The 16,299-nt window shown below is 42.3% G+C and overlaps 1 protein-coding gene across 1 annotated transcript; it reads right to left on the bottom strand.

The window, feature by feature from the left end:
- Positions 1 to 820: 820 nt before the first annotated feature.
- On the bottom strand, positions 821 to 14,529 carry AGXT2 (alanine--glyoxylate aminotransferase 2). The gene is made up of 14 exons (XM_054283491.1): positions 14,499 to 14,529; positions 12,756 to 12,841; positions 12,194 to 12,378; positions 11,765 to 11,888; positions 10,830 to 10,924; positions 9,626 to 9,719; positions 8,530 to 8,623; positions 7,605 to 7,705; positions 6,450 to 6,542; positions 5,591 to 5,723; positions 4,436 to 4,524; positions 2,853 to 3,002; positions 2,407 to 2,505; positions 821 to 931 (listed from the first exon to the last, which is right to left on the bottom strand). The coding sequence occupies exons 1-14, from the start codon at positions 14,527 to 14,529 to the stop codon at positions 821 to 823; spliced, it is 1,485 nt and encodes a 494-aa protein (XP_054139466.1).
- Positions 14,530 to 16,299: the final 1,770 nt, after the last annotated feature.

The following is a 16,299-nucleotide window of genomic DNA, read 5'->3' as shown; positions in this document are numbered from 1 at the left end:
TTACCAAAGTTCCTCTGAAGTACTGGCAGAATACTCTCTTTCCCCCAACCTGACATGGTGCTTTATTGGGTCAAGAAATTTTTCCAATATTAAAATTGAAATAAAAGGAAAATGGTAAATGTACAGTTCTTGCTGACTGTCCACAACATCTGTTTTTTTTATTGGAAACTGAAGGAAGCAATGACATTACACATTAAAAAGTGATTATGTAAGAAAGAACATTTATTCCACCTTCCAGAGTTTGCACCTTTACAAAATGGGTGTGCTGTGCAATCCCAAAAGCAGCAGGAGGAAAAGAGAAGTGTATTTTGGAGAGTGATGACTCGATTTCTTATCCCCATGATAAAAATAATTACTGTAATTAGAAACATCTCAACTGTCTGCAAACTTTTTGCAATGCTCTAATTACAGTGTGTCCTTGTAGGCAGGGTAAACAGTTTTAACTCTGAAATTTCTTTCCCAACTCTTTCTGTCACTCTTTCTAAAAATTACTGATTTTGATAGGATTTTCACAGGGGAAAGAAGAACAAATGCCTGCCTCTCCATTTGATACCCTGTTAATCCAGTCAGGTTTTTTTTTGATAATGGCAAAATAGGTGTGCAGTTCATACAAATCAGCACTGTAGAACTGAACTGTAGCTTTACAAAACAGATTACACCATGTCCTTGTTGAACACTGTATCAGACAGAACACTTATGATACTGAACAAGCATGTAATAGTCACACTGTGATTTTATTTTCCAGAGTAGATTAGTGCCCAGTCTGGGTTGCAAGTGTCAGGGATTGTGTGTGCCTCTCATGTAAGGAAACAAACCAATTCTATTTTGCAGCTGCTTTGTTCACGTGTCTCTGTAAAGCAGTACGAAATACTTCCACAGCAAAGTCAACGTCCCTCTTAGTAATGCACATAGGAGGCTTAATTCTGAATGTCTGAGGAGAACAAAAAGAAAAAAGAGATGCTCAAATTGTATGGAAAGAATATGGTTTCAAGCAGCCTATCTGGGTCAGCGCTCCCGCCCCAAAAAAGTGAGGAAAAAAGGAGAACAGCAGTGCAGGCACTGAGGCTTATGATAAATGTACTCTGAAGTGGAGCAATTTTGAACTTGACTGCACTGAATTGCATCTGACTCATGACCCCCTCTTGATAACCTAACTGCCTCCACAAAAGACTTAAGTAGAGTAGGTCGTGTCTGCAGCTCTGTTTCGACAGACAGAGTAAAATCTCAGATGGATTTGTATGAAGAAAGAACAGAGACAGACGTATTTTCCTTTCTTGCAGCTCTACCACAGGGAAAAGTAGTATCTGCTGAGAGTGGCAGGCTCTCCCATTGTGTCAGCCGATTTGCTTTTTTATTATAGTCTGTTTTTAAAGGCTTTTAAGAGAATGCATTATGAATGAATCACTAAATACTACATTGTAGTTAGGGTGCTATAGCTGGAAATGTTGATCAGGAAGCGTTATATATACAGCTACACTTGTCAAGAAGGCAGTCTCTTAAGTCTGAATTTTTAATCTATTTCCAAGAGTATTTATTTTCCATAAGAAGCTTAAATTTCAGATTTTTCTGGCCTCACGTCATGGGACTTAATACAGGAAGAGCAGAGTAATGGGCTTTCCCGCCCACAGCTGCTGCTGAAGCAAACAATCACAGGTAAACAGCCCTCTTATCAGACAGAATGAGATTTTACTGCACTGAGCTTCAGCTCGTTACCTGCCTCTTGGTCTGTGACTTAGGGAAGGATTGATGAGGTAACAGACACAGTGTCTGATTTATTTTAGCCACCCTCTATCCATCTCACATGGCAGCTGCCTCCTCTGTGTCAGAGGGGCCAGCCCTGAGGCAATTCTCTGCCATTAGCTGAGCGCTGCAGGGAGCTGGTGCAGTGTCCTGGCTACAGCATGGAGTACACTGTCAGCTGCTGTAGGCTGATGGCCTTCACATCCAACTCTCTTTTCTATGCTGTTGCTGAACTTGCTGTCAACACCATTTTGTTTTTCCTTTAATTGCCATAGACTTAGAACATTACCCAGCTCCCCTGACTCAAAGAACTACTAGTTTTGTACTGATGTGTCAGGTGATAACCTAAACTGTGCAAAGACTTGTTCCTGAGTATTACTGAGTTCTTCTAAATTGCATTGACTGTATACCTTGCATACCTTGGTTTTCTAGGGGAAGTTGTCCCTCTGAAGGAAAACTCCAAGCATTGAGCTTGTTCAGAATATTTGAAAATAATCATATAGTTCTTGCCCAGTTTTAAAATAAGCAGTATTAAACAGAGATGGCTCCTAAGAGTATACATTTTCTAATTTATTTACTAAACTAAATTAACTTAACTTGAGGGAAGCAGGGATGTAGTTCACAAGGAAGTAAAATAAGCTTTATTTACAACCAGAAGTTCAGTACCTGACTGTAGAGCCCTCCTCTGCCAATCAGAACCCCCATGTCTTTACAGTCCTCCCAGATCTGACTGATTTCTTCAGCTGGAAGAGGGCGTCGGCTGTCCTGAGGAAAGGAAATACTATACTTCACTCAGATATTCTAAATTAGTTCTGTGACAAAGATGTATATTCCAGTCTCTCCAACAAATCCCAACTCTAGCTGAAAATGTTAGCTGTAAAACTTACCTGCTCTCATAAGCCTGTGCAGTTAAGGTGCATTTCACTGTTTACTCAAAGCTTGTGAAATAGCCGAATGATGGAATGTTCTGGCTTGTTTTTAGCCAGAGCAGTGTTTTCCCACTGCACTGTCTGCTTTTTAACAGGAAATTATTTCTATTATTTCAACTGAAATAAAATGTGATAAAACCTTCAATGGCACTGTAAATTGAAAGGAATGAAGAAGTCACTAACCTTATCTGTCACCATTTCTACTCCAATCATAAGTCCCTTGCCACGGACATCTCCAACAATTTCAAATTTATCCCGTAGTTTAGCCAACTCCAGCAGCATGTATGTTCCCACATCCTCACTATTTTTTTGTAGATCATCTTCTTCAATAGCCTGGTTAAAATGAAGTACCATGACAGTGTTGCAGGAAAAGTTTTCAACACATTCTGTTAATCCCCATTGAACTTGTCACTATATTTATCTCACTTCCTTGCTATGTTCCTTGACTACCTCACTGCTCACATTTAGAAGAACTCTTCACGTCACTGCTGTGATGATCACAGCATCAGAATACAGTTGCACATAATACTTTCATATTTCTGTGTCACTTTTCACATTTTTCTTAATGTTTACATTGAATCCAGTAATTCCTGCTCTCTTGTACTTGTACTGGAAAATACCTGACCAGAAGGATTATTTTCAAAATCTTACCAGAATGTTTTAATTTTTTTCAGTATCATGAGAAGAATAGAATTTGACTAGGTTTATCTATGTTTATGTACTAGGCAGGGAACAGCTTGAATACTATTTTATATTTAGCAACAACATGTTTTTTTAATAACAATCTTTTCTTCATTCTTTACGCTGTCTTCCTTAATCAGAGTTCTTACTTGCAAGCACATACAGCACCTACACACAAACCATTAAATGAACCTAACATCTGCATTCAGAAAAATTACATTTAAAAATAATTACAGAAGATAAAGTGGTTGTTTCTACTTTTTTTTTCTTTCAACTCCATTTTATACTTCCTGACTCTAACAATTTCCTTGGAATTATTTCAGAGCCAGGCTCCAAGTTATTTCAGAGTTGAAAAACCCCAAAACATGGGTTCTTTATACAATCATCCATCTTATTAATAGCTTAACCCCCCCCAAACCACTCAGGAAAGTAACATGAATAGAAACAGTGTCTGCTGTAATGAAGTGCACTTCAGGAATGAATCTTCTGTGCATAATCAAGACAAATTGATTTGTAATAGTGACCTACTACCCACTGACTGATTTTCTACTGAATAATAAGTGAAATATGTTGCACATTTTTCTGTTTTCTTTATAAAGAGGTAATTTTTTTTTTCCCAGAAGAATTTTTGACCTTAGGTATTTGTAATTGTCTGGTCATAAAAGTTTTTTAAGCATAAGGTAAAAGCATAAAGCCTAAAATTTTGTTAAACATGTACGCCAGAAAATAGATTTTCTTAGCTGTGGATTTGTATAGTGCTATGAAAAAATTAGCTAAGGCTTTTCAATAAGTTCTCTCCTACAATTTTATTGACAAAGTAGAGAGCCCAAGGGAGATAAAGATGATTCTGAAGTCATAATTACAGGCCTCCTACTCCTTCTAGAGATCTGAAAATTTTTGCAATTAAATTAATCAGGATTTTTTCCTGTGTATGTGACACACTGGGGCACATATACGTGCATATGTTTATGCACTTTACTCAGTTATTTTAAAAATTGCCCACATAGAAACTTATATGTGCAACTTTCATCTTTTGATACAATTTATGTTGTGGTACAGATAAATTCATATAATGCTCTCCCTACGTCAAGAACTGCAGCTCCAGCTACACAGGCCATAGGGTTTCCTCCAAACGTATTAAAGTGAAGGTTTTGAGCCAAGGAACTTGCAATTTCTGAAAGAAAAAGTACAACACTGGTTACTCCTTCCATTCATAGTATCATAGAATCATAGAATCACAGAATGGTTTGTGTTGGAAGGAACTTTAAAGATGATCCAGTTCCAACCCCTCTGCCACGGGCAGGGACACCTTCCACTGGACTGGGTTGCTCCAAGCCCCAACCAGCCTGGCTGTGAGCAGTGCCAGGGATGGGGCACCCACAGCTTCTCTGGGCAACCTGTGCCACTGCCTCATCCCTCTCACAGTAAAGAGCTTGTTCCCCATATCTAATCTAAACCTAATCTCTTTCAGTTTAAAGCCATTCCTCCTTGTCCTGTTACTCTATGCTCTTCTAAGAAGTTCTTCTCCATTCTTCTTACACTGGAAGGCCAAAATAGGTCACCCCAAAGCTTTCTCCAGGCTGAGCAATCCCAATTCTCTCAGCCTTTCCTCTGATCATCTTGGTGGCCGCCTCTGCCTTGTTTGGTAACTGTACTGAATTGCTTTAAACTTTTGTTACTGTAACAACAATTTCCTTTGCTGTGGTTCAACTGTGACTCTACTGGAGACAACACAGCAAGATTTCCTGGAAGCAGTCTGTGCAAAATATGAGTATTTCCAAAAACTATACTGCCTAGCAGATACCAAAACAAAACTTATTTTAAAAGTCATGCTTCTAACATATGCTCTCACCTGCTATCTACAGATTTTCCTCCCTAGACTGAGCCTGCCATTTGTAGGAATCAAGCAGCTGGGTTATTTATTCACAGTATATTTATCAGTAAAACAGTGAATTCGGTGAGGGTTTCTAGGCTCTTTTACCAGCTCTACAAACCACTCACATGTTCATTCCTGCTTCAGTTATACAACTAAACCCATTTAAATACAGCTTTGTACTGATACAGCACATGTGGTAAAACAGGTGAGGCAATGAGGACCCAACTCAATTCTCAAAAGATAGATTGAGAAAAAGATTTAAGTAACGTTCAGCTTTTTAAACACACATGTCTCCACCAGTAATTATTTTGTATTATATTTTGCAATTACTCTGTTTTAGATCATAGTGGAACAGAACAAATACCTTTTGTTGTAACAACAGCTGCCATTGGGAAGCCATTGCCAATTCCTTTTGCCAAAGTAACGATGTCAGGGACCACACCATGTGTTTGAAACCCCCAGAAATGGCTGCCTGTGCGTCCAAATCCTGTCTGCACCTTTCAAAGAAAAAATTCAGAGATACACTCATCACTTTCTCATGCTTTATGATGTATTTCCTTTTCTTGTGTTTCTATTGTTATTGATTTGCATTAAACAGCAACTGTATCTGGAGTCAACTTGTATTAGGACCCTTATTCAGATGGTTCTACACAAAATGCTATTTATTGTAATTGGATTTTTGTAAGATGTCATCATGTCTTGGGCCTGATGAGATGCACAAATAAGATGCAGTGTCCATTTCAAAGTGGAGAAGAAATGTAAAAACATTTGACACATTTGATACTATTGTAGTATTGTTTTAGCTAAGAAAATTCTACTCCTAAAACATATTTTGCAGAGGTACAGCAATCAAGTATTTTATGTATTCTATGTGTGTCAACAACACTCATAAAAGGACGGGTTACTTTGACAAATGTTCCATCACAAGTAGCATTTGTTGCTACTTGTTGCTATTCGTTGCATATTTGTGTAAATTTACTTCTCCCAGCAGGTAAGGACTAAAGTCTGCTACAAATGTTACCTTTGCCCAAAATGAGAAAAAAGGCAGTAAAAACTGGGAGGCTCTTATGCTTGGAAAGATGCAGTTTAACACTGTGTTAAACTTAAGCTATGAAGTGTATCACATTTCACTTGGATTATTTCCAGGCTTCCCCTGGATTCTTTTAGGACAACTTTCAGAAGTACCCTACTCTAGAATTCTTACGTAAAAAAATCTGACTCACTTCATCTGAAATGCAAAGTCCCCCTCTTTCCCGTATAAGCTGATAAGCTTCCTTTAAGAAATTTCTTGGGTACTGAACAGCTCCATTAACACCCTGCCAAGAGAGAAACACAATGTTTTCAGGAACAGACAAGGAAACAGGAATTCTACTTGAGAAAAGAACCTAGCAGTCCTCAGGTAACAGCAGGACTGCTATTACAAGCTTCTGGCTCCAGCGATGAAATCACTTCAGAAAGCTCCTGCTCAGGTCTCGCGTTCCTATTCCACAGTGCTGCCTGCTGCTCCGCGGGTTGTGCTGGCAGGAATGTTGGTGAGACCATGATCACTGTAAGACCAAGTCAATTAACAACAAACTGCTGAAACAAGGACCATGAAAACCTACATACAGCAAAACCCAGGAACTGTTTGATGAGGAAGTTAACCAGAGAATTCATATTCCTTCTTTGGTTAACTTGTTTAGAACATTGCCTCCTCCATGTCTTTTCACCTTGACAGTTTGCACTTGCCTTGGAAATTCAATTTTTTCCCTCTACCTGGACCTGAACAGCTTTTAAGACTCAAATACGTAAGTACTTAGAAAACAGTAAAAACCAGAGAACTGCTGCAGTTTTCCCTTGCAGTTACAGTTCTCACATTGTTTCTCTTGCCTGGGACAAATTCTCATTTTTCTATTGAAGAACCATGTCTAAAGCAATTGTGAATGTAGGGTCAAACATTAGGAGAATGAATCCTGTGGCCATCAGTTACTGGACAGCTGTTAAAAATGTAGTGGACAACATGACTAGAAGAGGGAGAAGGAGGTTGAGTTAAAAGTTTACAGAAATAGTAATGAAAATTGAAAGGAGATAATAGAAATCAAACCACAGCATGCATCACACTCACTATTTAAATGCAGAAAAAAAAATTGTACGTTTAATTATGATTCTTTGTTTAATTTCACAAGAAAAATTCTAGTTCCATTGAAGTCAGTGACAAAAGCTGAAATTTGAAGGCAGTGCATCCAATCTTTCAAACATTTAAGGTGCTTAAATCATTACAAAATCATAGTAAGAATCAGCAAACATCTATGTTCAGGTTGCAGCTAAAGAATATCAGATTTGAGTATTTATTTCACACTACTTGTGCTATCACAACTGAGAAATGGGAAACTACCTACTTGGATTGGTTCAGCAATAAATCCAGCTACTGTCTTGGGCACTGAGGTATTCAGAGTATCTTTGAACTGTTCAATGTACTGGTCTTTTGCAAGACATGCACCTGTTTACAGGGGAAACAGTTTGAAGGGAATTTACTTCATATGACACAAAACTAGCTTCAAAACATGAAACGATGCATCTAAGCAACAAGTATTGTATGACTGCGTGGTAAATACCACCTCCCAAATGAACAGTAAAAAGCTAAACATTAAAGGAGAGTCTCTTCTTGTAAATGTGTACTCCATGGTTAGTGCAGGTAGGAGGATTCTGGAGAACACAGTCTGTGCTTAGATAAAGAACAGAGCAATTAGTATGGCTAATGCTGCCATCCACTAGGGACAGCAAAGCTAAAAACAAACCATTCTATTATGTGTCCATATGAACTAAAATAATAGAAAGTGCTTGTTGAAACAGTAGAAAAACAGATTGGAACTGTTGTTGGCTGCACAGCAGTAGAGGAAATTTCACACTGTGTTGTATATGGAACATCTTGCCCCATGTAAGACCTCCACCTATTGCTGGTTGTCCTTACTATTTGTCTTATTCCAATATAAAAGCTGGAAAGCTGTCAGAACTTTAGAAACCACAAAAAAGACCATCAACACTTCTGTTCTTCCAGATGTGCTGAAGTGAGTTCCACAGCTTCCAGAGTTGATCATGACAAATACTGGAAACAAATACTGGGATTTCAAGAAGAAATATGAGAATGTGGTGTCATCTGTCCCACATTTTTCCCATTAGGATGCAGGATCCTGAGATAATCTGCAATATTTCTTTTGGGTCAGCCTTGCAAAACCTAACCAGACATCTACTTTTCTTGAGGAGGTAATTATAACACATTTTCACTAGTATTTTGTAATCCAAAAATTTTTGTCATGGACCAACCTTCAGTACAGCTGCATTTTCGAACAGTTTGCACTGGAGAATCTCTACAATGGCTGCCTCCCCATGGACCACGAAAAACATCTGGTAACATTGTCTGTCAGGCATAAGAGAAATAGCTACAGATTTGATGACACCTTTTCAAGAGATCTTTTGATCTGATGACTAATGGCAAAACAGAAAAACAGCTGTTAGAATCAAGGGGCAAACACAGTTCAAGGAACTTGTGTGAAGAACACTTGGGGAGTAACACCAAATAACCAAGACAGTTTTGGAATCAAAAATTTAGAGTGTTCCATCAATAGCCACTCAACTGATTTTTTATTCCTTTTTTCATTCTTAAGATATTGGTTACCTAAAGGTAATGCCAGCATTTTAAGAGCTTCTGGTAGTATTTTGGTAATCTGAAATATGAACAAAATCTGCAAAGTAGAGTGAGGCAGGCACATCTAATAGAGAAAACTCCAGCTTTCTAATCCTTGCTGCTGATGAAATACCACATGAATTAGGGCACTCACTGAGACAGGCTGAGGAGCTGCTGTAAATGGGCCTTCCTATGGTTAATAACATGGCTGTCACCTGTAGCTATTGGAGTCTGCAATAGCAGCTCCTAGACAGAAAGTTATTCCAATCTGTTCAAGGGCAGGGACATAACACATTGCCATTTAACCTCAGTGGATCTCCTTAACAGATGTGTCTCCTGTCTTGCTGAGATAGGATTTCCAGTCATTGTAGTGAAGGATCTGCTCCAGACCATCTGAAAGCAGCTTTGCACAGGTATGACAAAACAAACTTGAAAAAAGGGGTTCAGAACATTATTTTGCTCTTTACACAGACTCCCATGAAAACATCAAGCATGACTAAAGAACTGCAAATCATGAACCACTTGTGTTATGGCTGTTCTAACTACAAATTAGCCTAAGAAACTGTCCATAGAAGAAAAGGGGACTCTGGCTCTTGTTGAATTTACACAGCAGAAACTGCTACACTGCAGTTTTGATTAGTGGCCATAAAGTGCTTGAGAGCAGAAAATAGCAATTGCTGAAATACTCAAATAAACTGTTAGTTACCCAGATTATGAAAAAAAAAAAATTCTCACAGTTGTACAGCCAAAGCCATTGGCAACGCCATGCTTATAAGAAGTCAGAGATGTCAAGCCCAGTGCGTAAGGGCTGCCACCGTGGTATCCTCCTCTGTGCAAAAAAACAAAGCAGATCAACATCACTCATTTCTGAGAACTGTCTGCAGTAATATCAGTTCTGAGAAGGCATGCTTCTGAGATATAAATTGTTGGGGAAAATGTGCATTGTTGCACTGAAACTAAGAAGATTCCTACAGCCATTTTTTGCTCTTTTTTTGCCTTTTGACACTGCTATTACAAATATAAAAACTGTGAAGAAATTTTTGAGAGGAGATGAGTACAATCATTGGAACCAACAGTGATTCAGACAGTGCCTCATGAAATTCTACTGTAGCACCCGATCCCTACAGAGCAAACACCTCTGTCTTTTGAATCTTGGAAACAGTTGCTGTCTCCAAAAGGTGTTGCCAATCATTAAACTAAATGGTGGTTGGCTGTCAGTTTTATATACAAATCAAAATTGGTTAGTGAGGATACACAAGCAAGGTAGGTACTCAATGTTCTGTTGAACACAGTAACAGAAAAATACAGCTCTTCATTAACACAGCCTTTTATTCTAATATTTGAGGCTCCCTGGGCTGCACAGTAAAGGGAACTGCTTATGCTGGTGTTTATTTACAGTGTACTGGAGTTCAGCCCACATCCATCCCTGTCATTAAGCCAGAAGAGCTGTTTGTGTACCTGTGCAGTGAACTGTGGTTCAGGGCTCTGACAGAATAACAAGGCAGCAAAGCAAAGCAAACAAAAATCAGCTCCCAAGCAGAGCAGTTCTCTGCTGAGGTTCACTGCACTGCTGTTCCGGAGGTACCTTTGCACCCACAGGGGCACTGCAGAAGGGAAATGGAGGATGAAAGGAGCAATTGCTCAGTCTTGGTCTGGCCATGAACAAAAGTCTACCAAAGCACACCCTGAACACAGACATCAGATCATTTTCTAGGTAACACAAGCAAAAATTGCAGGTTGCATTTTTATTGCAAACTAGTCCTAACATGCTGTATGAAAACTTCAGCTCCTGATTTACTCCTCTTTGTCAAATACAGTAATTTTATAGCATTATCCTCTGCAGACATGGGGTGAAAGAGTTCTCAGTTATTTCTTGGTTTAGGCACACAGAGAGTGATCCCACACACAGAGTGGTTTTGTGAAGCTGTGTCGGCATTACCTGAGACAGATGATGTCGAAGTTACGAGTGTGTAGCCTTGCCATGAACATAGCTAAATCATTGGCTTCTGACCCACTGTTGGTGAGATAAACCACCTGTGGGAGAACACTTGGGGTCAGTACAGCACAAAAACACCTCCTTCTTCTTTGGCATCAGACCATGTCCCTTAGTAACACGATGAATTCTAGCCTAGCACTGCCACAGGGTGACCTCACCACGATAAAATTAGTGTTGCCTTTATGCAACAGATGAGAACAAAGATGCAATGGATGTGCTCTGGGAGGGTACAGAAAAATCTCAAGAGGTTTCTGTTTACAGATTTTCCTAAGATGGATTTCTGATAGAGAGAAATTAAAGTGTTGGGTCAAACTAAGTGGGATGTTTAAATTTTTTTTACTCTCCTTCCATCTTTAAGATTGCAATAGCTTAATGCTCTTCTGCTAGCCCAATTTCATTTTATCATCAATTTATTTTACCTGAGAACAAAAGTTATTTTTCTTACTGTTTCACTAAATATGAAACATGACATTTTTGTGATTTATCTGTTTAAATGTTGGTAAACATTTACACATACTACACAAAATACTGTCAAACAATTTCCACTGTGGATTTTCATGAGATCAAGAAAATTAAGGCCAGCTATATGTCAAAATAGCAAACATCTTCTTTGTCCCTCCAAAGTAATTTTTAAGCCCACAATGCCTCTTCACAGTGAAAAGTGAAGGGAGAAAACAAACACAACAGAAATTGGGGATATTATGCCTGTCTACAGCTGGGTCTGAAGAAAAGGCCCTGAGGACCCTTGTGCTCTTTAACTGACAGTCTGTATTCCCCATACAGTAAGAGAGATATCATGGCTCTCGATTACTTAATAAATACTTCTCATAAACAGAGACCCACTTCACCAGCCCCTGCTCCTGTCAGAAGCAATTTACCTTCAGTGGATCTGGAAAAAGAGAAGTTAGCTTCTCCGCATACTCATGGATTGCTGGGTGCATGTAGATGTTGGTGGTATGCCACAGGCGAGCCAGCTGCTTCTGGGTAGCCATAGTTACCTTCCTGCATGTAGCAAGGGAGAGACAAAGGGATGGAATTCCACACAGATTCCTCACTCATACCTGCACATACCTCTGTGCTATTGATTCTGCAAACGCAGATGCTGCACCGTGTGCCAGGTGGAGGGGCAAGCAGACCAAATTAATGAATCCTTCAAAATGTAGCAGAAACTGAATTGTGACACATGGCAATTCAGTAAGTTATATTCTGATTTTAGGCTCACAGTGCTTCAGATTAATGAAGCACAAAACAAGCATAGGTGTCTCTTCCTGGGTTTTGTACCATAAATCAAAAAGCAACATACTTACGGGTGACAGTGTCCAACACTGACAGTGACAATTCCAGCAAAGAGATCGAGGTATCTTCGTCCCTCATGATCAAACAACCACTGCATATGCCCCTGGTGCAGCAGCAATGGCCTCTTGTAGTATGTTTTCAGTGAAGGTGCAATATTTTGTTCACGGATCTTCTGCATGCGTTCATAGGGATAGGACTGAGTGGAATAAAACAGTCAGTATCCATCCCAGCCTTCCAAAGATCCAGAATCAAGTAGTTGGTGTGGAGTACACAGATTACACAGCTGTCTACAGGATTAGGTTTGTAATAGATTCTGGCACACAGAAGGCTGTTCTACAAACCTCTGAAACTCAGCTTCTTGAAATAAAGCCATGGTTCTGCACAAACCTCTTTCTTAAAATGTTTTCAAATTAGAGATTTGTCACATAGGTACATCTACAGGTTATATCCTAGCTGTAGCAGTTGGGCTATGCCCAAAGAAGAAAATTTTATAATCATATTTAGTAGATGAATCTGTCACCCAAACCCAGTAATGAAGCTTTATTTAAATTCAGCGTAGTATACATTACTTACTTCATATTTTTCAGGTACAAAATCACAAGGAGGCATTTTTGCTTGTGTGGAGAGGGAACTTTTCCATTTCTGCTGCCTAAAGGCAACTATAAAATAGTAAAAGAATTATGAAACACTTGGCAAACAACACACCTAAAATATTTGCTCAATAAGCTTGTTCAATGAACACACGAGCTATAGTCACAGAAATTTTCAGAGGGTTTTTTTTAGTCTGAGAAGTTTTTTTGGGGAAAAATAAACAAGAGGCAGAATATATGTAATTTTAAAAGAAAGGTGTTTATGTTTCACCCATTAAAACTCAAGTTTTTAGTTTTGCATGGGCTTCTATTTTGACAGAAGAATAATTTTTATTTTGAAAATGAAACCTATTTCTAATACAAGTTCTTATCTGGAAGAACTGGGTGAGTGCTCTGCAGCCAGGTGCCCAGGTGACTGCAGCATGGGCAGTCCCAGGGAGCAGGGCAGAGGCAAAGCCGGGCTCACCGAGAGTGCCCCGCATAAATGAAGCTGAGCCAGGTCCAGGGTCCACCCAGGCAGGAGCAGCAGCAGATGGGGCCAGGGTAGGGCTGGGCACAAGGCCACAGCAGAAGGGCAAGGTCCATCCAGGAGACAGAGCCAGGGCTGGGTGGTGGCAAGGCTCCTGGCTCAGCCGAGGCAGAGATGAAACCAAGGGCTCCTGGACAACGGGTACAGCCCTGGGGGAGGCTGTTCAGGGGACACGAGCTGTGCTTAGGGCCCTGATAACTCCAGCTGCCATCTTCCATTCTTGCTCCAAAATCCTGGGAACATCACACTGTTCTGCCTTTCATTGAACTGCCCATGCAATTCAGCAGGTATCAGAAAGAGGCACCTGATTGCCCAGAGATGTTGGGGAGCCTCCCTCACTGGAGATATTCTAGAGCCCTCTGGACACAATCCTGTGCCGAGTTCTCTGGGGTGGCCCTGCTGGAGCAGGGAGGCTGGAGCAGATAACCCACTGTGGTCCCTTCCTACCTGACCCGTCCTGTGATTCTGCGAGGACTTATCTCAAGAGACTCTATTCCTGCACCCAGAACACTAACTACTGAGAGTTACACACTTGTTTTTAAAAGCCAAAGGTTAAAACACATGTGAAATGTAAATGACTGAAGAATAAAGTTTCCTGAAATTAATTAGACACAATGTCACTTCACTTACAACCACTTACAGCACTAATGAATATAGAATCTACAAGAGTCCCGTCTCAAAAGAGAAGCTAAAACCCCATGAGTTAGGGAAGATTTACCCTTGGAACTCTTCCCAAGGGATTTGCAGCTGCACGGTGCTGCCGTCCCTCCCGAGCTGCACGGAGCCTCGGCCGCCCCCGGACCGCGCTCGCGCCGCTCCCTCAGCGCTCCCTCAGCGCCCCCGCCGCCCCCCCAGCGCTCCCTCAGCCCTCCCGCCGCCCCCTCACCTCCCCCTCCTCTCCCTCACTGCCCCCGCCGCTCCCTCACTGCCCCCGCCGCTCGCTCAGCGCTCCCGCCGCCCCCTCACTGCCCCCGCCGCTCCCTCACTGCCCCCGCCGCTCCCTCACTGCCCCCGCCGCTCGCTCAGCGCTCCCGCCGCCCCCTCACTGCCCCCGCCGCTCCCTCACTGCCCCCGCCGCTCCCTCAGCGCTCCCGCCGCCCTCTCAGCGCCCCCGCCGTTCCCTCAGCGCTCCCTCAGCGCCCCCTCGGCCCCCTCAGCGCCCCCTCGGCCCCCTCAGCGCCCCCGCCGCTCCCTCACCGCCGCCGAGCCTCCGCAGCCGCCCCGCCATGGCCGCCCGCCCGGGCGGCGCACCGTCCCGGCACGTGCGCTGCTGTCCCCCCGCTGTCATCACATGCCATCCTCTGAGGTCATCTCTTGCTGTCTGTCCCCTAGTGTCTTTCCATGGTGTTCTTATGGTGTCATCTAGTGCTGTCCCATTAGTGTCACCCTGTGCTGTCCCATCCCGAGTCTTTGTCTGATACGGTTTGACCGTGAGCCCTTCAGAAGAGCCTCGACAGGCTGGAGAGATGGTCAGAGAAGAACTCTCTGAAATCCAACGCAGGAAAATGCAGGGTCCTGCCCCTGGGGAGGAACAGCCCTGGGGCCCAGCCTGGTGGGAAGCAGCTCTGTGGAGCAGGAGCTGGGGCTCCTGGTGGACACCAAACTGTGCATGAGCAGCTGTGCCCGTGTGCCCAGGAAGGCCAACAGAATCCTGGATGCCTTTGGAAGAGCACTGCCAGAAATTCAGGGGAGGTGATCCTGCCCTGCCACTCAGCTCTGGTGAGGTCTCACCTGGAGTCTGCTCTGGAGCACAACAGAGATATGGATCTCCTGGAGTGGGTCCAGCAGAGACCTGCAAAGGTGATCAGGGGACTGGAGCATCTCCATTATGAGGAAAGGCTGAGAGAATTGATCCTGTTCAGCCTTGAAAGGGGATAACTGAGAGGGGACCCCATCCCCATCTGTCAGTGTCTGCAGGGAGGGGTCAGAGCGTGGACCAGGCTCTGTTCAGTGGTACCAGGCAGCAGGATGTTAGCAGGCAGAAGCTGATGCACAGAGAATTCCACCTGAACATGAGAAAAATCTTCTTTACTATGTGTGTGATTGTGCAGTGGAAGAGCACAGTCACACACACAGAGTAAAGAAGACTGTCTCCCTCACTGAAAATACTCAACAACTGCCTGGGTGCAGGCCTCTGCTGTGTCCTCTGGGGTGATGCTTGAGCAGGGATTTTGCACCAGATGGCCCAGTGTCAGGCCCTTCAACCTGACCCAGTCTGTGATTATCTGAATTGTGTTATGTTAAATACATCTGGGTGGATGGGGAGAAAGTGGCAGATATGCTGAGGGCTAACCTCTCCAGGCTGATGACCCATTTACTCCCTTGTTTTGATTTTGTCAGGGAAGAGATGTAGCACAACCTCCTACAAGGATGGGAGAATTGGGAAGCTCTATTTCCTTTCTCCATTACCTGCCATCAGCCAAGCCCTGGCAGCCACACACTCAGTCTCCACCAGTGCGAATGGGGAGAGGAAGGGAAGGGTAAAAAGCTGGAAAACCCTTGGGCCAAGATAAAGACAGTTTGATAGGAAAAGCAAAAGCCACACATGCAAGCAAAACAAAAGGAATTAATTCACCATGTCCTATGGTCAGGCCATCTCCAGGGGAGCAGGGCCTCTCATGTGTAATGGTGACTAGGGAAGACAAACACCATCATTCCAAATGCCGTTTTTACTCAGTACTTCACATTGAGCATGGTCTGGAAAATCCCTGTGGTCACCTGGGGTCACCTGTCCCAGCTGTGTCTCCTCCCAGTCTCCCACGCACCCAGAAAAGGCCTTGGCTCCGTGTAAGTTCTGCTCAGCAGCAACAAACACATCTCTATTATCATCACTGTGTTCAGCACAAATCCAAAACACAGCCCCACCTGCTGTGGGGAAAATTATCTCTGCCCCAGCCAAAACCAGAACATCCTTGTAATACTTAAGAATCAAGGATCAAGGTGGCATTACCTGCCACCTGAAATGGAAATTGGCACACAGTTTTACCAGACACAGTTG

The sequence above is a fragment of the Melozone crissalis genome, unplaced genomic scaffold, assembly GCF_028551555.1.
Source record: "Melozone crissalis strain CALT ecotype California unplaced genomic scaffold, PUWL_Pcris_2 ptg000036l_1, whole genome shotgun sequence".
NCBI classification, from domain to species: Eukaryota; Metazoa; Chordata; class Aves; order Passeriformes; family Passerellidae; genus Melozone; species Melozone crissalis.
This window is presented reverse-complemented; position numbering and strand designations above follow the sequence as displayed.

Excerpts from the sequence above, each read along its gene's own strand:
- AGXT2 (XM_054283491.1), bottom strand. The coding sequence starts at position 14,529 with ATGGCGGGGCGGCTGCGGAGGCTCGGCGGCG. Across the intron at positions 12,379-12,755 it reads TTGTACCTGAAAAATATGAA|TCCTATCCCTATGAACGCAT; the intron begins GTAAGTAATGTA and ends TATTCCACTCAG. Across the intron at positions 9,720-10,829 it reads TTCGACATCATCTGTCTCAG|AGGAGGATACCACGGTGGCA; the intron begins GTAATGCCGACA and ends TTTTTTGCACAG.